Source organism: Buteo buteo, chromosome 14 (genome assembly GCF_964188355.1).
Source record: "Buteo buteo chromosome 14, bButBut1.hap1.1, whole genome shotgun sequence".
NCBI classification, from domain to species: Eukaryota; Metazoa; Chordata; class Aves; order Accipitriformes; family Accipitridae; genus Buteo; species Buteo buteo.
Genome location: NC_134184.1, coordinates 17,814,075 through 17,839,550, shown reverse-complemented (window position 1 = coordinate 17,839,550; position 25,476 = coordinate 17,814,075). Strand labels below are relative to the sequence as shown.

General features: G+C 42.2%; 1 protein-coding gene across 7 annotated transcripts in view; it reads right to left on the bottom strand.

The window, feature by feature from the left end:
• The window catches only part of KLF12 (KLF transcription factor 12), a 249,059-nt gene that overhangs the window by 133,618 nt on the left and 89,965 nt on the right, over positions 1-25,476 (bottom strand). For 5 of the 7 annotated variants that reach the window (XM_075046072.1, XM_075046076.1, XM_075046073.1 and 2 more), the window contains exon 3: positions 18,514-18,603. The exons of the other annotated variants lie outside the window; for them this stretch is intronic. In XM_075046072.1, coding sequence (XP_074902173.1) covers positions 18,514-18,603 — 90 coding nt within the window. The remainder of the gene's footprint in view (positions 1-18,513; positions 18,604-25,476) is intronic. 7 annotated transcript variants of the gene reach the window in all.

The window sequence follows — 25,476 nt, the reverse complement described above, 5'->3', positions numbered from 1 at the left end:
AGGGCAGGGCTCAGACCACTCAGCTTCCACAGGCTGAAGGTGAGGCTCTTCCAGTGGCCGAGTGTTCAGCAGTTACCACGCAGCAATTTTGGAGACCAAGGTACTCCCTCAGTCTCACCATTTGCCCCACAGCCACCCAATGGGGCTATCCGATAGCTTGCTGTTGAAGTTACCCAAGCCATCAACCAGGGTAACAGATCTACAGAACATTTAGTCTGGGGCTGAAGTATTAAAAGACAAGAGCTGCACTTGGATTTAAGAAGCGTAGTGAAATACACAGGGTTGATGGTTACATTTTGAGCACATTTTTAGACTGAGGAAACATGACACAGGGGTCAGTACAACATGGTAAAGATAAGACCACACATATTAGATGTAAAGCTAGTTCTTCCTATTAGGGACACAAAGTTTATTTGAACATCATCTAGTGCACCATTCATTTCACCCCCCAAAAAGAGCAACAAAACAAATACCTGTGTTTTGCAAAAGGCACAGACTTCTTGTTCTTATCAGGGCGCAATGGAAGCAGTTGTTTTCCATCTATGAATTCTTTACTGACTTAGAGGCTGGTTAGTCCAGATAAACTCTCCTCCATACATTCTTCCCTGACAACTCAACTCAGATAAGGTTCTCCAGCTAAAATCTGACCAGATTAAGATGTTCAGGGCATTCGTGACAAGAGTGCTTTCCTTGGCCCAGCAGAGCCCAACCTTCTTTTTTCTATCCCCCACCCCCAAGCTTATGATAATGATGAGAAGTTCTTTTACTTCCTCAAGGTCAGGCTTGAAGTGGTGGGTAGCAATGAACTAAATGATTTACTTGGGAGACACACTCTGAATTCAAAATTAGACTGAGCCTTTAACTGAAGCTGGACCATAATGAATACATTTATCTGTATCTCATATGAAGAGGATTTTTTTTGAAACCTTCAGTTTAGGCACTTTTGCCTAGAGCAAATTGATAAGTGAATTATAAGAAATATCTACAGAAATAACACCAATGTGCTACAGATAAACAAAATACTGAGAAAAAGAAATGCATAATGGGAACAGTCTTATGCACACTGAAGCTCATACTGAAAACCCTGGATGCTGCAAATACTTCAAAACCTTTATGCTGTATAAAAGAGTAACAATGTCTAACCAATAATAGTATTATCTGTACTGATCACTGATTTTTTAAAAGCTGATCTGATCAAGTAACTCCTGCTATTAGCCAATGACCTTCATTTTTAAGCCATTCTACTAGCACTGGGCTCTATCCAAGTTAAAACATCATAATTTCATGTTTGGCGCATCACTTCCAGGTTATGAAGCTTCTCGTAGAAAAATGGGGAGCTTATTCACTTGAAGTTCCTTTCTCAGGATACATATTAAGATTGTATTAACATTGTATTATTACTCATTAATAATGCTCCCCAAAAAATAATCCTATGACCATAGACCAAACAGAATTATGTCATGGGTTGTATCTTGAGCTTGAGCTGTGTAGTCTCCTGTTGTTCCTGCAGACAGAAGTAACTGCTGGTTCGTTACACTCAGAAGAGAGAGAACATATCATGCGGAGTTTGTTTTTCCTCCAGGTCTGTAAGGAAAGGGATCGGTCTTTATGTTTTTTCAGTGTAAACTTGCTAGTCATCTGCTCAGGGGCTTTTCTGTCAGGTTTTATAGGAGCAAACAGAAGCCAGGAGGAGAAACTGTTCCCACTTAAGAGTCTCACAGATGAACACATCCCATCTTCGGAATATAGTGAAGAATGAAAACATGATGTAGATCAAGCTTCCCTCCTTGAAATTACTATCTTTGAAACTATGTGAAACAGAAGACCTCGCTGCTGAGGATACCTTGGCTTCCAGAAATGTCCAGAGGCAATCAGCAGGGCGTCAAAATAAATGATTCTCTCACACCATTGTTTTTGCTCAGTCATGCCAGGACAATCTTACTGTTTCATGTGAGATAATGATGCAATAAATCTTAACAGATCTGTGCCATTCCACTCTTTTTCTTGCCCCCCCCCCCCCCCGACATGCTCTCAAGATTTCTAGCATGCAGATACATCACGTTAATAAAGAAAGGCCTTGATCCCGTAAGTCCTTGTGTGGCTCAAAAGGTTGATGTACTCCATTACCAGAAACAGCACAGGCTACACAGAGGTGTTATAAAGGATAAGCCTCAGACGTAGCCCTCCACCATGTTTGAAAACTGCCATTCTTTTGCATGTGCGATCCCTCACACTCAGAAAAACAGCTTTAAAAACAGATCAAAACCCCCCAGCAGCACATTCCGTCAGAAAAATAGGGTTGTAGGGAAATCCCTGTATCATCCTAACCAGGGCAGGCTGTGCTGTCATGCAGCTCTGTTCTTTCACATAATGTCACTTTGCTGTCCTTTGTCGGAGTCAAGATGCCTGCCTTGTTCAGTCGTTTAGCACCTGCAAACTGCGTGGCGAAGCCTAAACCGCATGTTTCATCCACGTGGCATGACTAAAAGCATGACACATGAGTTAGGGTAGCACATATCCAAGCATTTATTGACGCGCCTCCCCTTCCCTGAACACCCCTTCTGCTTCAAGTCTGTTTTGGCATTTGACTGACTCCTCAGAAAGCCAAAATTATTGCCATTTTTTTTTCCCCAGGCTACTTTTATGCCAGACTGGCAAGCTGAACCAGCTCACCAAGTGATCCCACAGGTACCAGCGTCAACTCAGGGACAGCAGTTGAGGAGTCAGGGAAGGGAGGGGGTGGGAAGAGCAAAGGAATGGGACAACCTCTTCCAATGCCTGACCTAGCCTCCACTACAACTAATGGTAAGATTATTACTACAAAGAGTACTAAATCTTGTTAAGACTGGTGAGCACTCATCTTGCCCGTCCAGTAGCAGAAGTCTAGAGAAACCACCACACTCTTGTGTTTGGCCAGTTTGCTAAACTAATGCCTTACCCTGCCAGAAAAATCAGAGGTCATCACTTAAGACATCAGCACAGACAGGTGGAAGAATCTTGTTAGCTGCTGCCCTGAGGTTTGCGTGCCTGCAAGCGAAGCAACAGAAGTAGCAGGGGATTGAGAGAAGGCAGCAGAGGAGCACAAGCCACCCGCACAGGGGCAGGGCCATGGCAGCGCACACCAGAGCTACCTGCCCATGCCAGGGGCCAGCAGCAGCCTAGCTGCAGCAGCACCGAACTCCGCGGGGGCCAGTTTACCCAGAGATACTCCCTACTAACCCCATTTGGCTGCTTCCGACCCCAGAGTTGGCTCATACCCAAAGTGCACAAACCCTGAGCATGGGAGTACCGCTCTGAAGACAGCTCACAGTCCAAGCTGAGCACTGCTTTAAGGGCACTGGAGGTAAAGCAATGCAACTGCCTTGCACTGCTAACTTCTCCTGCAATGCACAAGCAAGACAAAAATTAATAATTTCAGCCAAAGCTTCACTGACTTTTTTTTTTCCTCCTTTTCTGAAGTCAGGAGGTTTTACAGAGTGACAGACCAAGTGCAAATAGCACATGTCCAACTTCCAGGACACCTGGCAAATCAGGGTTTAGAAATACATATTGGTAAGAAACGTCAGTGTTAGAAGTTCTCCTCAGCGTTTTCACATGAGACAAGGAAGACAAAAAGTAAGTACACTTGTCAGTGATTTAAAGGGGAGACACAAAAGAGTTACTAGGGAAGACAGACTTGTGAAACCCTCATCTGGCTTTCACAGCTGCTCGAGGAACGATCCCAGACTGGAGCATCACCTGGTCCCTCTTCACCCTTTCAAGCCATTACTGTCCACGCCCTGCTCCTTCACACGGGCTTTTAGTTACATTGCACGTGGCATCCATAGGTCTGCACAGTCCTCTTGTTCTCTGGTGAACACATTCTGCAGTGGATCTAGGGACTCAGCTGCAGTTCAGAAACACACTTAATGTAAAGAGCAACTCCTAAATATGCAGAAGTGGTCAGGGCTCAGTTATGGACCTGTCATGCATCTTTTAGATGAAAAAAATTACTGTTATAGAGAAAAAGATTTTTCCCTTATTTTAAAATGAGTAAGGCAAATCCATCTAATGATACTACATGCAAAATTTTTAAACAGAAAGTTATTTTAGCATAGCATGCACCCCAACGACAGTTGCTGATGTAATCTGCACTCACCATTAACTACTGCATAACGACAAATACCATGTATCTTTTTAGAGATTATATGGTTCTAGAAATCATTTGAATGGAATCAAGGAACATACTAAAAAAAAAAATCAGGGTACACAATCAGCAATATACCCTGTCTCATACACACTTCACAGCATCCCTCCATTTGATATGAACAAAATTAGTCCATAAAGAATATTTAAAATTCACTTCTTCACAAAAACATCTCTTGTTGTAGGATGTATTGGAAATTGATTAGTTTAATAGTAGAGTTAAAACAAAATGACGAACAAGCATCATACCTGGCATGCAATACATTACTCTGCCTTAAAAAGCAAGGAAACTTAAACTGGTTGATTTCTTCCAATTATTTTAAAGACTTTTATACAACTCAATGCTTCTAGAGATTACGGTAGGAGTTTTTACACATTTAAGGTTCCTGCATGGTACCCTGGCCCCAAGTTGGTACCATGAGTAAATAACAGAACTCCTTCTGTTCTTAAAAACTAAGCAGATATTTACATTCTCTGCTGGATGCTGAATATTCAGTACCTTTCAAGAACAGGCCCACAGCATGCTTTCCACTGTGGACCAGATATTTCATACTCTGCATATGTGACTTGGATTTACTTCATTTTCAGCACCGTTTGTTTCTTTTTAACTTGGGGTTTGCAGACAGGAACTTGTAAATATCAATTCATGGGAAGCTGCAAGTGTTTCTCCATAATCCGTTTAAAGCTACCAAATTTCTCCATAAGCCAGCTATTTTATTGTTCAGCCTTTGATAAACATTTGATACTTTTCTGACAACAGTAAGGTCCCAAACTAGGCAGTGAAAGTGGGATGAAACTCAAAGAGTACTCTTGGGTAGGCTAGAATTATTTATGGAATTTTAAACTAGGAATAAATTAATGCTTGTGTATTCAATACTAACAACATGCGTATTTATTTTATGCTAAACAGCTGTCTTAAATTGCCACTTTATCCCATCAATACTCCGAATGGTTATTCAAGAAAAAAAAAAATTAAGTCTATTTCATGTTCCAGACAAGTCATTCAGCCTAAATCCATACAAGAAAACTAAAATGTATAGTAACCAAGGAAACAAACTCAAGCTTCAATGAGCCAAACTATGAACAGTTTTCCAAGAGCAGAGGTAACCAATACTTACCTTTCTACTTTGGATTTTTTTAGTTTAGTCTGTAAAAATAAATACTATTCAGATGCCAACCAGAATAGTTTTGGCTTCTATTCTATCTGCTATTTTAAAAGTTTTCTATCATGAAAATCAATAATGTTTTCTACGCAACGTCTGCACAGCATGTTTTAACTTGCGGACCACACAGAACTGAGAATGTTGCAGATCTAACACTTTAAGCAGTTTATACCTACACCCTAACCTGGATCTGTGAAATAACCTAAATTTCGAGAGAAAAACTCTTTAAGATATTTTTAGCTTTTTTTTCCCCCTCTTTTCCTGGTATAGAACACATCCCTGCCCATGTCTGAACTGGCACAACTGCAGAAGAGTTAACGGTGGACAGGAACTTCCCCAACCAAAGTTCTGACATAAAATCCACAGCCTATACCACTACTACTACTTCCACAGGAGGAAGGAACAAAAAAAATCTTCTGCATGTCACAATGTTCTCCACACCATAGCTTCGGCCCTCCCCAGAAGCTTCATAGCATAGACTCCCTAAAAATCCACAACTCTGTTCTGCTATGGCTAATGGGAAAATAAATCAAGTCTATCACAGGAAATGCTCTCTTTGCCACGGCCATGTCTATCATTAAATCTTAGGCTCTCATTGTAGTCTCAGGATGGCAGCAGGCAGGTGCAAGACAGTTTAAGGTTTTACAGGTCAAAACCAACACCACAACCTCTGGTTATCAGGAAAATCTCCGTGGAGCTCAAAGAGCAATGACAACTTGCAATACTAAAGGTCATGATCTGCTCACGTGGTCCCCAGCCTGCACACTGGCAGATACTGGAGAGCGTACCAGTACTGTATGCTTGCTTTTTGCTTGCGCTTTCTGTAAGCACATGCTATGAGCTACCATGTTATGGGTAAGAAGAACCTTTCAAATGATCCACTGTGGTCACTCTGGTGTTCTCATAAAGTCCCATATGGACAAAACCAAAATGATCACTGTTTGTGTGGAAGGCTGAACAGGTTGGAGCTGTGGTAATCAGTAGTAGCTTTGGTGTAATGACCTTTAAGTAACGGAGTTTGAGACCCTGAGGAGAGTGAGGAAAGACAGACGGTAACAGAGACCTAGTCCAGATCGATCTAGACCCTTGACTATTAGAGAGCAGAAGTTTTCAGGGAACTAAGGAAGATCCCATGGGAGGTAGCTCTAAAAGGGCCAAAGAGAACAGGAAAACTGGAAGATCTTTAAGGACAACATCAAAGTGCAAGACTAGTGCATCCCACTACTCAGAAAAGCAAGTATCTGGAGACCAGTTTGGCAGACGTGTAACACATGATGGAGCTCCAGTGCAAAAAGGCAGTATGTATATATATATATAGCAGGAGGAGCAAGCAGGGACAGGCTACAAAGTACGAACACAGAAATATCACGCAGACACACGGGGCTGGTGTCAGGAAAGCCAAAGCTCAGCCGGAGTTCAGACTTGCCGGTAATATCAAAAGCAACAACAAGAGCTTTCGTCACCACATCAGCAGGAAAAGTCTGGACGAGGGAAACGTTGAGTCCGAGGCCGAGCGGGATGGGCAAACACTCGTAAGGCCGAGGAACTCCCTCGCTGCCTTCTGCATCAGCCTTCGCTTGTGCGGCCTTCTCACAGGCAGACGAGGTTCAAGGAGCGGAACCGCCAGCTGTGAATGAGGACCGAGTCCCAGGGATTACCCGAGAGGACTCGACCCAAACCAGCCCATGGGACCCACCTGCCTGCAGGCACGGGCCTTGCGACAGCCGGCCGATGTCCTTGCAGCACCCCTCTCCACCGTGCTTGAGAGGGCCTGGAGACCACGGGAGACCCCCGGTGACTAGAAGAAAGCAAACGGCGCAGTCCTCTTCAGAGAAGTCCAGGAGGGTGCTCTGGCGCTCTGCAGACCAGCCAGCCTCCCTTCGCTCCATGGAGAAGTCACATGGAAAAGCGAGCGAGTCCTCTGGGAACGGAATTCTGGGCACCGTGAAGGAGGAGAAGGTGACGGGGAACAGTCGGCGTGGATTCACCCAGGGTGAAGCATTTGGCATCGCTAATGGTACCCAATCCTGCCTTTCCTTCCTCAGCCAGCAGTTGTCCCTCCTCACCAACAACTCCCTGTTCCACAGTGCAAAACAGAAGCCCACAACTAGTCTTTTATCAGTTTACACCTTCCTGTTCACAAACAGCTGTTCAGTACTGAAACAGCAAAATGACCAGAGAAATCCAGCAAAGGGGACCAGAAAACATTTGGGGCCACCAGACACCCAGTACTTGAGAACTACCAAGCCAGAATATGACCAGGCTGTATCCAAACCATCTATCTGGCAAAAAGCTGTCAAAGAAAGCGGCAAATGTCATGGAAAGGCACCTACAGTATTAAAAACATAACTGAGCATATCTGTAACCCAGATGGGAGAGGGTGATGCTGCTATCTTCCAAGGACAAACTGATGCAACTGCTAGGGAATTTCCAGTAACTCACCTACCGCTATGACATAAGCTCCACACACTGCATCACAGACGAAGATCAAAGCCAAAGTCAGTGCCTCGGTATCAATATTGATCTCTAGAGTAAACTATGGAAGTAGGAAATGGGCTACAAATGCCGCCGGAGCAGCCTAAGCAGGCAGGATGGAGGTGACACCCACATGGCTGGCATCCCCCAGGGAACAAGGGGAGCGGAGGCATTTGGAGGAGGCAGTGCTGGCGAGGCTGATCTGACACGAGGCTTCCCGTGAACAAGCCTCGCCTGGGAAGACCTGCTGTCCTCCCTCTGTTGCATCCCCACGCCTCTCCTCCTTGGCCAGCCCCTCGCTCCCGGCCCACCCCAGTAAGAGCTGGGGCTCGGCCGCAGGGGTGGCCCACATCGAGCTGCCACGGGTCTTGTCGTCCTCGTCCACCTGGGCTCCAACCTCGGGGAATGGCAAGCACGGGCAGCGACCTGCGCGGACAGGGGAGGACGAACACCGCCTTTCGTGGCTGTTGGCTTTTTTGCCTGTGGTTCCTATGGTTTTCCAGTACGTTTACGCGATGCAACCAAGCAAAAACAACATTTGTAAAAGGATGCCTGTGAAAGCGGATGCCCCCTAAATAACAGTTTATTAAATACTCATCCTTCCAGTGTGAAACAAAGGAGGGGAGGGGTGTGAAGAAAGGGAATAAAAAAAAAAAAATTTAAAAAAAAAAATCAAGAAAATAGGATCCTTAAAGTAATTTATGTAAGGGCTCATCTCCACAGGGAGGAATAAGGAAAAAAGCCAACAATGCTAAAAAATATACAGCTCTTTCAGTACTTCCCACCAGGATACAGAACAAGAGTAAAATATACATTAAAAAGACTACTTATAAGGCAACCTCAAATAGAAAAGAAGAGTTAAGAAAACATCAACAAACAAGAGAAAACTAGAAGTAATCCCTTCTCATAACAAACAACGAAGATTAAAATAATTTTGGTACTATCATAACATAGTGGTACTTGTCTCATGCTGCTGAAGTGTTCTGTGATACTGTAAATTATTGAGTTATATTGGCTTATGCTTATTTTTCTTAAGCTAGCCAGTATATAATAAAATATAATAACAAAGCACACTTACACAATACTTCTCGCTTCAAATATCTCAGTGTCCTTAAAGAAATAAAGTATAGCAATTATCCAGCTAAGAACCAGGAATATAGAAAGATTTTACTTCACCCTGAGCCAAAACAAAGGGAAAGAACGAAATCCCAGTCACTTCCATTCCTCTTCCATTCTGAACATACCAACGTTCCCTGTTGAACAAAATACAGGCCATCATAATGAACAGACTACTCTAATGAGCATTAAAAAAAAAAAAAAAATCCATTCAACTCACTGGTGAGTAGAACAAGATGAAACGTAATGATTAACTTTTCTCCTAGTGAAATAATTTAAAGATTTTGTGATTCACAATTATCTCACTGAGACATTTCAATGGAAAACATTTTAAATAAGGAACTCTAAACCATAAAGAAGTTACTGTGCATCAGCAGGTCTGCACTATCCATCTATATACATAATCACACATGGAGGTAAATGTGAGGTAATTCAAGGTAGCTTTCTTGTTAATAAAAGCAGGATTACCTAGCTCACCTTCATTGGTTTCTCCATAGGAATAGAGGGACTACATTCCCTTGGAACCTGTTGAATTTCACTGCAGTTGCAACCTGTATTAAATTTCAGATGCCCTACCAGGTAAGGCACGAGATCAGAAGAGTAACATCCTTTTAGATGCCAATAATTGTTTTGCACAAATTCTAAAACTCACATTATTGTATCTCAGAATTGCAGTGCGCTGTGACATGAAACAACAGAGGCCTGTGTTGAGATTCAGTGCAGAAGTGCAACAGGATTTTAGATTACAGCGCTGTATACCAGCTGATATATGGCATGCTCTGTGCTCCCCTGACTACAGCATTAATAACTTTCCAGCAGGATTTGCAAACTCTTTGCTCTTTTGCAAAGAGCAAAAATCTGTACCTCATTGGTTCCTCAATTAGGATTGCAAACTAGATCAAAACTACAGTTAAGCTGTGAATATTTGATTCCCAAACGAAACAGAATGTGGAGCACACACAAGAATCATTGGAACAAAGGTTATCGGGGGAATGATGTAAATGTAGATATTTGGATGGCTGAAAATTTTTCTTACACCTTTTTTTTTTTTTTCAACATTTTCAACTATTTTTTTAATGCAGTAAAGGAAATGTTGACCTTTCACATCTCTATAAAACACACAATTTTCAACCCAAAAAGTGGATTTATAAATTGACAGTAACCAACAGATATACAGCTTGTATGTACCATGCTTGTTTTTCTTTATGGCTAGAGTTTCTCAGCCGAATAAATCTTCCATGAGATTCCCATCATAAGCTCTGGTAGCAGAGCAAGCTGAGAGGTCATAAATCATCAAAAAAGCAGACTGGCTTCAAGGTGAGCTCACAAAATAATTGACTGGGGATAGAAGGCAACCCAACTATAATCTCACGACACACTTCAGCATTACATTCAAATCAAAGTGTTGACTTTCTTCTCCCAAAGCCAACATTATTTTTTCAGTCCATATAAGCACACAAAACTGTCATCAATTCATGTATTTAACATATGATATATTGTGCAACTATGATTTTTCTACGGAACTGTAACAATATTAAGTTATGCTAATTTCTGGGTAATATCACACATTCTCTTTGAAACTCTTTCCAGTCTTGCAGATAAAATATTATCCTTCTCCTCTACCAAATACATCCTCATAAAATCTAATTTTTTAGTAAGTGAAATCATCTTCTTGCTGCTATTCTATCATTATATATATGGGAAACCTCTTTCTGGCATGGCACTGTTAGCTAAACACAAGCTGTTTGGAGAAGAGATCTTTCTCTGCTTCACTCCTTTTAGACTTGCTACTATATTCCTAATACACGCAATCATTATTATCTGAAGATGCCCATTAAAAGAGTGTCTAAACACAACTTCTAATTAATTAAACCGAAATATCCAGCGACAGCCCTTTATTTGTATAGTGCCTAGCACAATGAAGTCCTCGCCCACAACTGAAAATCTCCCTGTTCCTGCCATACATACCACAAACGATACCAGACAGAATAAGGAGTACCTTCCCTGCAATGCTCTGTAACAGCCAACTTAAGTGCCTAGGAAAGGAAAGCAATGGCAGATAGCAGTCAGTAAATTAAGTCTCAGAGGATCTGGGATCCTTCTCTTAGTGAGAATTTCAGACAGCATCATACATCTTAACAACCCCACCTGCATTTTCTATCTGTAAACTTGGTTAACTTGGCAAAAAGACTGCCTGGCAAGCGTGACAGTGAGTGTGCTGACTGAGCTGGTTAAGTTAGCATTTCCTATTAGTCTTAAATCTATTACCTTTTTACTGCACTTTTGTGTCTGATCAGTGGGGAAAAAAATCCCAAATAAATAAACCACACCTACAACCACGGCACAAAACCCCCTTAGCTCTCTATTCTATAGGAGGGCTCACTTCAAAAGGAGTAAGGAACACGTGCAACACTATAAATACTCAGCATTTGGCAAGGCAGCAGGGCAGAGACATGCCCAAGGTAGAAAGTTTGGGTCCCAGAAGCAGCAAAGGTGTCTCAGGGTACAGTTCCAGATACAGTTAACCAGCTCTAACTATAGGCCTTTGTCAAAAGCAGCACCCACAATCTTCTTTCCACCCTTCCTCTCTCCATAGGATGGAAGATATCCATGATTTCCTAACAGCATGACTGCAGGAGGTATACAGCCATTCCCTTCTCCTGTTGGGTTGGGTTTTCCTGGATCAGTGATCGGCTGACTCAGCTCTCCCTGATGTCGTTCAGTCACTGGCAATGGATACAGCAGGAATGTTGTAGGAGTTGGCTACCTTTTATTCTTCATGTGAGCCTCCACTTAATATGAAACAGCACCCACAGTATTTATCAGCTTGTGATGCTTCACTCAGCTCAATTAATCCAGCTGATGTAGCTGTGGTGCACCCTTCTGGGTTGCAAGCATATCCTTCAGCAGTGCTCGGGGAATACAGCTGTTATCTCCTTAGGTACATCTCACATGGCTTTGCATCATGCCCTGTAGGTTATGTCCTTACTGGTCTTTGGGATCAGATCTTGATCTCTTTCTGAAGAATGTAATACATTTATGGCACCGTAAAGCAACTAATGATTGTATCAGCTGTGTTTCTAACACCTCAATAACACTCGAGTATCATCTATTGCGAGATGAAGAAAACAGAAAATAAGACGAGCTAGTTTCTTTGCAGAAGAGATTGATACATGTGCACTGTCCATATGCTGTTTGTTTCCCCAAATCAGTCATGCTAAACATTAAGTAATTCAGAAAAAAAATATATTTGAATGAATGAAGCAGAGATTTCTAAATTACAACAGCAAATACTAGAAGTGCTCTTTTGTCTAACAGTACAAAGAATGTACATAAGCTGAATGAATCAACATAAAACAGTTCCCCATAGAGTCACGGAGCAAGATTTGCTGTTGAGACTATTCTCAACTGAATTTCAGCAGTTATTTTTTGAAATCTTTAAAAATAAACCAGATTTCTGTCACTGTTACCCAGGCTGAGGTAGAAAATGTTTATGTGTATAACAGCATAAGCATCAGTGGCATTCTTCAGACACAAGATGACAAGATAATTTGGCTAGAGACAAAAGACACAGAGAACAATATTGGCTTGTTAAAGGGTTTTGTCATTTTAGTCATTCTTTTCATAATTCAGCCATGATAAGGCATGGGAACAGAGACAGATCAAGCAGAATTAGGAGGTAAATTCAGAATAAGATATATAATCTTCAAGTAATGATTTGAGGGGACAAAATGCAGGCACAGGAATGGGTGAGATTGCAGATCTGGAAACAAAAAGACTGATGAAAATTAGAGGTTCATTATTCTCTGTAGTTGAAGATTAATTGTGGGACATAAGTCCCACTTTCATATCTCCTTTTAACAAAAGCTTATGGCCTGGCTCTGCAAATACTTGAGAAAGTGTAACTTCATGTGTCCAAGTCAGACACATTCACCAGTTTTCAGAAACTGGGTCACATCCTGCAATGACCAGCAAGACTTTCAGACTTCACAGTGAAGCCAGTCAACACTATCTATCCTCACTTCTTGACAGTAGCCATCAGCTAATAAATTCACTGCCCAGTCTGTACTACCGTTTAAATTAATCCAGCCTCTGTACATTTTTACAATGAGGAGTATTACTTTTCAAAATAGTTTTTGGCAGAGCCAAAGAATAAGTAATTTTTTCCTGCTGAAATACCCCACCTTCACTTACATGGGGAGGGACTACCTTCTTCATGTCCTTCTCTGAAGCTGGTTACTGACGCACAAAGATTTTACTGCAGACCAAAAGATCTAAAGCTGTAGGTCACTGGAGGATATTAAATGATAAGCAAATTCACATTTCTAAAGTAATTCTACCAATTTATTAGCAATGCTAGCTCCTGTTCCACAGTAGGGGAGATAATAACGAAGCCTTGTTAAAGGGCAATGCGATATCTTTTATGTAATGTCTTTTTTTCATTTGTGATAAAGTCATTAAAGCAGCACTGTGTCTTCTTGAAGCCTCAAACAATAGTCTGCATTAAATCTCCTGTGCAAAATTAAGGACAGTAGTTCACTGGAAAAATAAGCATCTGTTCTTGCTAATGCTGATGGCCTTCTAAAAATCATTAACTATTCTAAATTGGCAACGATAAAACAAAGCAGAACTGTTTTAACTTTTTCCAAAGCAAAGAGAAAATCCATTTCCCTTGTAAATACTTCTTTGTTCCAAATTTGCCCAGTAACCTATATCTCATGAGGCATGTCTCCCTTTCGGGCTGCCTAAATCCCATTCTCCCACAAGCATCTAGCTTGAACTCGGTGTCTTTTAAACCCCGGTTGGTAGAGGTTTGTCTTCACTGCATGGACGCAGGCTGTAGCTCCTGAGCCCTGCCCACCTCTCCTCTAGTCACAAGCTCAAAGGAACCGGTGGTGCGTGGGGCATAGCTGAAACACAGGAATCGGCTCCAATTTCCTTTCAGCCTCAGCTGGAGACTGGGCTGGTTTGCAGTGGGTGTAGCTCACACAGCTTCATTCTCTCAGGGCTACCCTAAAATTTCAGCTGACTACACTTTATTTGTTCGCTTATTCCTTCTGCTGTATTGCATTTTAAATCCACCTTCACTTGCTCTAGATATGTAATGCTTCTGCAGTGTAAGGACTGAGATACTATATAAGAGTACTGCTTAAAAACTTTTCAGAGGTTTCAGCCCTGGTTTGGACACAGAGCACCCAAAGACTGGGCAAGACACAGACAAATCATGAAACAAAACATCTCCAAACAAGAAAGTTAAAGACCCTGTAGGTTATGCATGGATGGTACAGAAGAACCTTATGTTATACTTAACCTCTCCTGCAAAAAGATTGAGGACTCCAACAGGAAAACCAAAAGCAACACGGGAATATAATGGATTGACTGCCTGGCTTAGTATCCAAATACAGTAGAAAATGCTAGTCTCGGCTCAATGATTTGCTCTGTCATGGTTCTTATCTACATCATGGAGGATTTCTACTCCTACCACCACCACATGTAGTCAAGAGACAACACCTGGTGAAGACCAGGTTACTCAGAGCAGCACAGGGAAGATGAATTTCTGATGAATGAAATGCACGTGGCCAGATGGTGCCTATTTCACTGTAGCCATATGCCACAAAAGGTAAGTGAAGAACCAACTTAAGGTTAAAAGCAGGTGCTGTTTGTATAAAATCTCTTTGGGTTTTTTTTCTCCTATTGTGCTTCCATTTTGGTGGAGTAGGTGTAAAAGGAAGGGGAATGTTACCACTTTCTGAGCTTTTTATTTCTGTTGTCCAGTTACCGCAGTGATCATCGTTCACTTTACCAAGGTTGCTAAGCAGTGGTATTTTCTACTGCTCGAGTCAATAGGTTGATGGGTTACTGTTCACAAACTGTAAGGAGACACATGAATTTCAAAAAAAAGCTTGTAACAAAGTCCTAGGATAAACACACTATGTTTAATCATTACACTCATCAAATGATGAAATAAATTGAAACCTTGGAGTAAAAATGGACTCAAATGCTGTGATCATATCATCTGCTGAAGTAATCCACCAGGCCAGAATCGTACACATAACATCATTACGACAATTCCTATTTGAAGCAGGGGTGTACGCATTTCGCTCATCTCCTTGCAGTCTTGGAGCCAAACTCAGAGTCACAGGGGTTCCTTCTGGCCCAGACTCTTTGCCAGAAATGGAGCACTGGCACCGAGCAACTCCCGAGAAAAGTTCTGCACCTTTACCTCACCTACAGCTGTAACGCACAGGATGCCCTGGGAACACGAAGGTGACGAGGCATACCAGCACCTGAGTGGGATGTGACCCAGCATCAGCCTGCCGTCCCTCCAAGCACACCCGCTTGGCTCCATGCAACAACCGCCCATGGTGCGATTAGACTCAACTCTACTGGCTGCTCTCTCATCAGGCCAGCACAGCAAGAGCCAGGACAGCGGGGAGGACTGGCTGGGCATCCCACATGGCAGTGCATGCGTACATGGTCAAACAACATCCACATTCCCCCAGCAAGGTCCTTTCTGTGAATCCCACCTTGGAGGTCATGAACAAGGGACAGCTAATCAAGGCACAGCTACTGAGAAAGCACCTTTTCTGGATGACATCTTCATGTGCCCTGCAGGAAAGCACTCAATATCCCTACAAGAAGTAGGCACATATCCTTGGAGCCCACGGTTAATTTCATCTTAACTTCAATAAAGTTTTGCAGTAATTGCCTTGTAAAAAACACCTATCACCATTAACACAGAGGACCCACCAAGACCAGGCTGCTTAGCTATCACATGTGGCAGCCTCCCACACTGCAACAGCAACCTGAGGAGCAACCCCCCTTGCTTCACCACGCATTGTGTGGCCTGGCCCCAAAAGGGCTAAGCAAGACCATCACAGAGCACCACGAGGGAATTCTTCTGTTGCCACTGGAAAAGGCAGGAAGCTGATGCTGATTCAGATTAAAAATTAGGTGCGTGCATTCACAACAAGCACGGGTAACTACTAGCATAGCTGTGGGAGGTTCATGATTGGTTTTAAAATCAACAAGATGTTTATTTGAAATATGGGCTCAGACTTAAAGAGGAGACAATTCAAAGTGGTCCCATAGCCCTTCTCAGGCAAAAGAACAGATGATATTATCCCAGCTCCTCCAAAGCCTCATTGGCGAGGCACAGTGACTCAGTGCTCTCTGCTCTGACCGCTCAGCGCTCACCACGCTGGTCGAGGACCACCCTGGTAGAGGACCACTGGTGCTTCAGACTGTGTTAGTTTCACTCCTCTGCAACTGATACAGCCTTCAGGATCCCCTAACCACAGATTAAACTTTCTTTTCATAACCCTTAAACCATGCCTTACTTTTGCCCTTGCAGCAAACCTAGAGCCAATAGCAGATACCAAACAGGAACTGCAAAAAAACCATCCGTCTCCCTACAGCTTTTGGAAAAGTTTGTCTAGTCTTGTCTAGTGTTCAGCATCCCAAGCGATGACACTTTGGCCACTACCTTCAGAAGACTCAAAATGCTGTCTTAGTTCGTAAATTTTCAAAGTAGAAATCACATCTCCCTGTAGAAACATACACTACGATGGAGGTGCAACTCTAGGGACTTTGGGCACTGTAACACCACAGACAGAGATCGCAATTTCAAATTCATACTACCTGGGATCACGCTTTAGTTCCCACTCCATGGTTTTCACTTATGATATTCATCTTCTCAAACAGCTCCACGTGCTGTTTTTGGTAATCGCATCCTTCAAGCACTTGTCCCTGTTATGTCTACCAACATCTACATATTCACAACAGTCTCTGAAGCACATGCTAAACATCTGTTTCAACCACCTTTCTCTTCAGAGTTTAAACTGTTTGCTGGAAAATTGCCATCCTAATGGCTAGCTCCTCTGTTAGTGAACTGGAGAATTCATTTTGTATTTATTGATTGTTCCCTAATGAAGAGTCATAAAGGTGCCAGAGACTCTTGACCAGACACTACTTAATTAGTACCAAAGTGCATAAAATCCCAAATCAAACCGAGCTCTTTGTCTAACGGCTCAGTCACTGGAAAAGAAAAAAAAATTACATCATTTTCTGCTTACACAGAAGTCTGTAAAATTTTATTAAAAAAACCCTAAGGAAATTAAAAAACTATATAAATTGTTCATTTCCTTCCAGTTCCTAAGACACCAAATAGGTCTTCCAGAATCAAATCACACTTTGCTAAAGGAAGTATTCTTCATAAAGGACCCAGCAATATGCATTATGCATAGAATTTCTTTTAAACTAGACAAAGGCAAATATCAATAAACATTTGTTTTCTGAACAATAGTGAGAAAGGTTTATGTTACATAAAAAGACATAATGCAAAGCATCCAGAAGGTATTAAAAATTACCTCTAATGGATCCGTCTTTTCATCATCGTGGCTCCTACAATAGTCCAACTTTTATGTTTCCTCAAACTACTTTGTATTGCAGTATTTTCTGAGGGTATTTGCTCTCAAGAAGGCAGAGATGAGCAAGAGCTCCATTAAATGTCAAGTTTTATTTCTCTCAAACTTAAAGCCTCAAAAAAATCCTGAGTAACTGATATCTCCTTGCAAGTCTTTCAAATTAAGTCATCCTGAAAGTTAATTCCCTCTCTTCCATATCATTTAAATTCTCAATTAAATAATTGAGAAAATAGCAGGAAGAAAAAAAGCCAACTAGCAGAAGGAGGCAAAAGGCCATCCCTACATGGCAACAGCACTGCTGCTTTTATTATGCTCTCTGCTTGTTGAGGGCATCTGTCTTCAGAGCAGTAAAGTGGCTTGGATTCTTTGGGATAACTTAAGATGCACACAAGGAAATAAAGGTTCATGATAACACAAAATCCATTAAATACAGATGCCCTCATAGTAATCTACAATCCCTGACATAATTATTACCACATATGTAAGAAAATACCCTTAATATGTCCAAAAACATAGTCTTCCATTTTTCTAAATCTACCACTCAAATGCCAAACCCTTCTTCTGCAAAAAATTCAGAATCCTATTCATGATCTCTGTCTTGTATTCAGCAGTTGACGTGATACCAGCTTTAACCATCTGAGGCTTTTAGCCCTCTTAACATAATGATAAACAAGTGTATTTCACCAGAAAGAGAGCAGGTTTGCACAAACAGAAAATGGGAGTAGGACAAGCATATAAAGGATGAAACAACCACAGTAAGGTAAATATTCCAAGAAGGCAGAACATAAAGATATGTACGGGCTTCTCAGACACAAGAATTTGGCCTCTTTACTGTAATCCATTATTTTTTCCCATTTTTTTTAAACTGCACCTTTTTTTATAATCATAAAATTACACCAACAGCATCTCAGCTATGACAGATAATTCCAGTAAGTCTTCCACAGAGTTTTGTTTTGGTTTGTGCTCCCAGCAGGTGAGACTAGATGCCCACCACTACATCTCCCAAGAAAATAAGCTCCAAAATGGTAGAAATGAAGAAAAACATAGAAAAGAAAATGACAGTACAACGGGAGGGACATCTAACCACAGAGAAGCTTGGGAAGGGTCACTACCGTGCTGCAGAGTGAGGCTGCACAGAAACTGCTTACCCCTTGCTCAGATTCCAGCAGCTCTGTTTTAACTCTGACTGCCGGCATCCCATCAAGCATTAACATTCTGTTCTCAAAGGCGCTGATGTCCTAAGGCAGAAAAGGACAAGGTTAATCAAAAAAATGATGAACAATACCGGGTTTAATTCACTGGTTTAGTTCTGTAATCTTTTAGACACAAGTAAGTTTCTTTTAGCAGAAATAAAGTTAGCAAAGATGTAATATTAATTTTAAGGAGTAGCTACCAAGTTACTACTTCTGTTAAAATAGTAAATTATACTTTCAATTATCCTTAAAAGAAAGCTAAGTCTTCGTAAGCAACAAGGGAAAATCATCTCCAATTACTACTTTTTAATTTTAAATTAATCACACAGGAGCACATATATATAAATTCCTTGCTTTAGAACTGGAAAGGAGAGCAGTGTTGTCAAATAGCTGCAGGTTTTTGACAGTATACTTAGGTATATTTGATTTCAATCAAATCGTTTGTACTTCTGTATTACCTAGAGAAAGCATATGCTTCAATTCAGAGAAGTTCTAGTGAAAGCCTGTACACACAGACACCCCCCCCATAAATTAATACACATCAACTCCTCCTCAGATTTCATATCATTCATTACCCTGTAAAGTTATCAGCATTTGTCAATGAAAATCTCCACACACTCACCTCTGACACAAAAGAAATAAAAGAGCATGTTAGAAGGATGCATTGTCCTTGTAGTAATGGGCAATATATGCTGAAAGCTTCAATCTGAAGACAGATTTGTAGAACTGTGCTTCCCTCAATCAACATCCCTGCTCTGAATGTCTCATCCCACTGTTGCTGAAGCAGTTTATGTAGACATGCAAAACAACCTCTTGTGCCTTCAGTTCAAACACTACCTCAACCTGAGTCAATTTTCTATTCCGGCCAAGGCTCAAGGCTGCTGTTTGAAAGCTAGCCCCTTCAGCTGCCATTTAGTTTGGACAACATGGACAGAATAAAAGACATTTTATCCCTCAAGCTAGAATCTGACTTTACGAATCCAGACACCCTGGTCAGTGGTACAGAAATACAAAGACATCACAGCTATTTTTCAGATAGTGAAACTATAGCACATAGAGCTTCTAAGTGACTCCTTCACAGCCACTTACTTATCTGCAACCCCCTCTGGAAGGCAGTACTTGAGCCTGGAGACTCATCTACACTGTAACTTACCTCGTAGTCCTCAATAACCACACTGTAATGGAAAAAACACTTTCCCTGTGTTTCATGGGCAGCAGATCTGTTCAGTACTGTGTGGTGCTGTTATTCATAAGGAATATGTTCATAGCCCTGTTTCTTACCATGGCTGCTTCAGGGGAATTTTAAGGAAAATGGTCTGTCGTAACGGAACTTCCAAAATCCATTTTAAAAACTTAAATTATTTTAAACATTTCTTTTTTTTTTTCCAATTAACGCATCTCATCCCAGGATCTTCTTTTTCAAGGATATAAATATTGCAGCAACTGTTTATTTTTGTATACTCCTTTACTTTATTGTAATTTAAATAACATGTTGAAAAGCAGGGAAACCGATATGCCCACGCTCCAACAGGGTGCCACGGGCAGAGCAAATGACCGGCTTAAAATCCCCATTGCCCTCACTTTGAACCCCATGTGTTACAGCAAGGCAGAGCTGCGGTTTGATACTACAGGGCGGGCAGGAACTCGATGGTAAACCAGATAAGCAAATGCAACAGCAAACGCAATCTGCACTTTTTTCCTTAAAAAGTACATTTATATAGTTCATAAATGCTTAAGTTATAAAATTTCAGATCAAACAAGTCATTTTCAGCACAATGCCCCTGCATTCACAGATGTGTGAATGAAGACAAGTCAAGCTGTTGAGATGTCCCAGGCCAGGCTATGCTACCGCTGTCTATGTATTTTAAGCTCGACACGACAGGAAGAAGAAGAAGAAGAAAAAAATGCTCTTCCTATGCCTTCTCAGCAATTTATTTTGTGCACCTTGTATCTTTCAAGGCAGGAGATGGGGAAAGAGCAGGAGAGACTCTGATGCCACAAAACAGCTGGCTGAAATTGTTGCAGGCTTTGCATCCCTCTTCCCAGCAAGGGCGGTGCACCGTTTACTTATCAGAAGCAGATCTCGGGTGTCACTGAGCTCAAGCAGTTTGGATGTGGTTTGGGGTGGAGCGAGAGCAGGAGCCAGCCTGGCATTCCTGGCTCCTCCAGCGCCTATTCTGCAAGCAGAGAGGTCCCTCTCCCTTCTTGATTTATGCGGGGTGCAGCTGAGTTTTACAGCAAGATCAGGAATATACCATCATCACGCATCCCTTAGGCTGTTTAGCTCATAGACAAAGAAGGATGAGCTGATACAGCTTCGTGTCCCTGAGGAGGTCTTACCCGCCTGAACGAAGGGACGAGGCTGGCTTGCGCAGGAGGTGCAGGTAGGAGGAGGGGGGAAGACAAAGCGCCACCGAGGAAAAGCAGGTTTAATGAACTGTTAGAATCTGATTAGAGGCTAATGTCCCTTTTAGTGCTTTGTACCAATTTACAGCTGATATACTTGAACCATTTTTCCCCACTGACTGTGATAAACTCATTAGTTTTAAAAATGCAAGCTAACCAGAGCCTTTGAAGTTTAAAACTGATAAATCATGAAAACCTGACTGGTTCATGTACCATTTAACACATTTACATTTAACTAAATTTTCGTAGTGCTTGCTTCCCCTTTTGTTCTCTAAAAATCATATTTCTTAAAAGCAGCGCTCTGCCTTTTGAGCACTGGTCTGAAGAGCGAGTGCAGCGAATAGCTCTGGCTTTTGGGTCCTTTATAATTCGGTGTAGCAATAATCACAGAAGTAGATTCTTTCAAACTATTTGATCCCTTCTGCATTTATAACATTGTGTGACACATCCTGGGGGACCACTGCCTGGTAGATCCAGTCTGTGTGCCACACATATGGATGACACGTTTAGCCCAATAGTCGCCCACAGAGCTGATCCTTCCCAACTGAGCTCTCCTGCCATAACCAGCATTTGCGCTACAGTAGGTTCAAATCCATTCAGCGAATGGGACGTAACTGCGGAGGTTTGCATACAGTGGGCAGTCATCTAAGGCAAAGGGGCTTCACTCATCCCTGCAGGGGCTGGGGGTGCGACCCGAGTTCCCCCGGAGCCTCGCCAGCCAGCCAGGCAGATGGAGCATCCACACCTGAGGGAGGCCAGGCTGCTCCAGTGCCCCACGTTAACTGATGACACTCAGGAGACCCACCAGCAGAGACTGGTATTTTTTCGGGCCACAGTCTTCTCCTGGCTCACTCAACTCTTTTCATTGACTGTGGCAGCTAACTTCCAGCTCCCAAAATTGCCCAGGTGAAGGTGACCTGAATTCGTGTGACAGCCCTTCCTTCTCTATCCTCCTACCTCCCACCCCAACCCACCTGGTGGACTCCAGTCACTCACCTAGGTAAAACACATAGTATGTCCTAAACTGGGCATGTAATCAAGCCAAACACTGCATGACCTTACCAAAACATCTGTTCTCTTGGATCAATAAACTAACTCATGCTGAAAGAGATCAACCTCTCTTTCTCAGTGCCATCCGTTGGAGCCTTTCACTGATCACTTTGGGCATTTATTCCCTTGAAAGATTAATCAAAACCACAAACCATACCCAGGTCCGTATGGACAACTGCTATTAGAGCAGTTGTTACAGAAGATGCATATGCTTTTGGGCTTACAAGCTCTTCTTCTGAGAAGCTGTAGCAATCAGTCTAATAACAAGACTCCCCCACCAACCCCCAAAAGTCCTATATCTTCCATACAGCACGGCTGCAACTACAACTGGCATTTTCTTCATGCAGATGACTTTCTGTTGCAAGTTTTAATCAAATTATCTTCGGCTACTTTAGAGAAAGAGAAAACAAAACCAAAACTCGTATCTCATGCTGGTACAACCTCCCCTCCCCCCCCAGCATCCTGTAGTGCTTATTTAATTATGAATTACACCATTGTGAAATTTGGCTCCTGTCAGAGACTGAAAGAGTTAATGTCTGAAACATTGTGGTGGGGCAAGTTCTGCTTAAAGACAAACCCTGCACAGCAAGGAACCCAGGTGAAAAGCCCTTCAGCTCAGACCTCAGCAACAGGAGGAGGAGGGGGTGCTGGAGGGTGCGCAGCTCCCTGTTCTGGTAAGCTGTTCTGATACAAAGATCAACCAATGGCTGTGTCTGCAGGGAAGGAGAAGTTACTCCACAAACGACCCCCAAGCCCAAAGACTCATAAAATGCTCATTAACCTGACGAGTTCAGGTGCCCGCCCAAAGGAAGGGGCAAGGATGATAAAAGGACACAAACTGAAGCCCCGGGTGCACAAGCCCACCGGGACTGGACCCCTCGGCTGACTGAACAAACGCTGCACCCAGGACTGGTGAAATCTTTCTCTCTTCTTCTCTCTTTCCTTTTCCACAATCCCTACACCTTGTCTGTTTCACAATATAAACCATTGACCAAGTCTGAGACTAACAGTGGATCCAGCCGCCCCTAGACCCTTCTGAGGAGTCTGGAAAGCAAGGGGGTCTGCTCTGAACCTCCTGACTCAACAGGAGGGATCTCCTTATTCCCTGAATCAATGTATATGGCTACCCTGGGTTACACAGTTTACAGAAGTAGTCTTATGCCAACTCCTGTTGTGAGAAACCCTGCCACCTACTACCACACCTCCCCAGTTCAGTTTGCTTCTGTCATAAATAATATCTTTAACTGACCTTTTGGTGTCGTTTCACCTTAATTTAGCCCGAGGGAATTTCGAATTAAACACGACTCCATGGTCTGTCCAGTCTGGGTCGTGACAGCTCCATCCACGAGAAGGGCTGTGGCTTTGTAGCCAAGTTTCTAATTTGGCCAAGCCAAGCATTTGAGAATCGCACTGCAAACTTTTAACAACAGAGGAGCTGGTGTTACAACCAACCTCCTGTCCTGAGACACCACTAAAGACACCCGTAAACCCCCTCCCTAATTTCTTTTAAGCACAAGATGATAGAAACTGCACATCACCATCCCACACCACAGTTGTTGTCTCTCCCACTGTCGCAAGATCTTCACGTCAAGCTGCTCAGTACTAAAGCATCAGAAGCGAAACGATGCTGTCCCAGACCTGGCCAGATTGTGATGGGCACACGCAAAAACTCCATGCAATCCCGGGAAGAAAGGAGTGAGCTCAGGCTTCAGAGCACCCAGAACTCACATTTTCCGCATGGATCAACAAACACTTATGTTCCTGCGCCAGGCAGTCTCCTCCTCTTGTTTCATCTAATGAACGCAAGAGAGATAGACAAGCAAGGTGGATGACGCTAGTTACTGCTGTCACTAATGAAGGTAACGGGCTTACTTAGTCACACTGAGGAGCTGCACACTGGCAAGATAAAGCCACTGATGGTTCTGAACTTTTACATGAGACACCAAAAATGTTCAGCTGACAATTCAATCCTTTGTAACTCTGGTGGGTTGACCTTAGCCAGCTGCCAGATGCCCACCCAGCCACTCTCACACTCCTCCTCCTCAACAGGAGAGGGGAAGAAAATAAGACGGAAAAGCTCATGGGTCGAGATAAAGACAGGGAGATCACTTATGAGGTACCATCACGGTCAAAACAGACTTGATTTGGAGAAAATTAATTTAATTTATTGCCAATTAAAACAGAGTTAGGTGGTGAGAAACAAAGACAAAAAGTAAAACACCTTCCCCCACCCCTCCCTTCTTCCCAGGCCCAACTTCATTCCTTCATTCCAACTCTTCCTTTTCTTTTCTGTACAAACTTAGCTTCTAACATGACACACTTTCATTTTTGAGAAATGAAGTATCAGTTGGGGGAAGAGCAGTCTCAAATTCAACATTCAAGCAACAGTAAAAAGTTTCAAGTTTAAGGGGAGTATGTTAGAATAGCTAAGAGCCGAGAACAGCCCTTAAGCAGTCTTTCTGTTTCAAAGCTATGACTTACAACTTTCCCTGCCTCATCTTCTAGTTATTTTTACACAAGTTTTCTGCACATGCAGTAATTTTTTAATTCATCATTATACTCTCATTTTATGGTTCCAAAATTTTGAGTGATTTTTGTGAAAACAGCGCTCTTGATACCTCAGAAACATGAATTTTTAAGTTTTCCTTTTTTATACAGATATCTTGGAAACATCACTAAACTAACCACCATATGCCTTAGCAGTAAGATTACCTTGTTGATGTTTCTGATCAGGAATACCTAAATTCCTATTATTCTCATTACTTACATTACTATACTGAAGTTATCCATCAGTCAAAGCAACAGACAGCATAACACCTCAGAGCAAAAAAACTGAAGTGATCCACTCAAAGCAAAGCTTTCGAAGATATGACAGACCCTTTTAAGGATATGACTAGATAAGATTTCCGAAGTTTGAAATTGTTTTTTCTCTGTGTTTCAAGGGATAATAGAAGAATGAAAGATTACCATCTCTTCTCAAATGTAACTATCTCCATAGGGAGAGGAAGCCAAGGAGAATGTCTTCTTTCCAAATTCTCACAGCAAAGAATCACTCAATTGTCTACTACCTCAATCTCCCAAAGACCTTCATTTCCAAAGAAGTCCTTTATATACCATACAATGAGATTTGTTAGTCACTTAAATGTAGTTATCTCTAGGGTGAAACATACCAGCTAACATTGCCACAGTATGTATAAGAGCAGTTCATTCCAAAAAAGTGAAGGAAACAACTATCTGACAGAAAATAAAATTAAATTTATGTGGCTAGAAGATAATCACTGAACTGGGAGTTCTGCCAGGAATTGGGGTTAACAGCCCATGTCTTGCCATAAGATCTTCATCATATGTAATTATGTTTATAGCTGTGTGAAATGCCCATAATGAAAGCAGATTCTTGTAGTTCTGCATTTTACTCTAAACTTGAATTTCCAGTCAAATTCACCAGAAAAGAAAAGGATCATT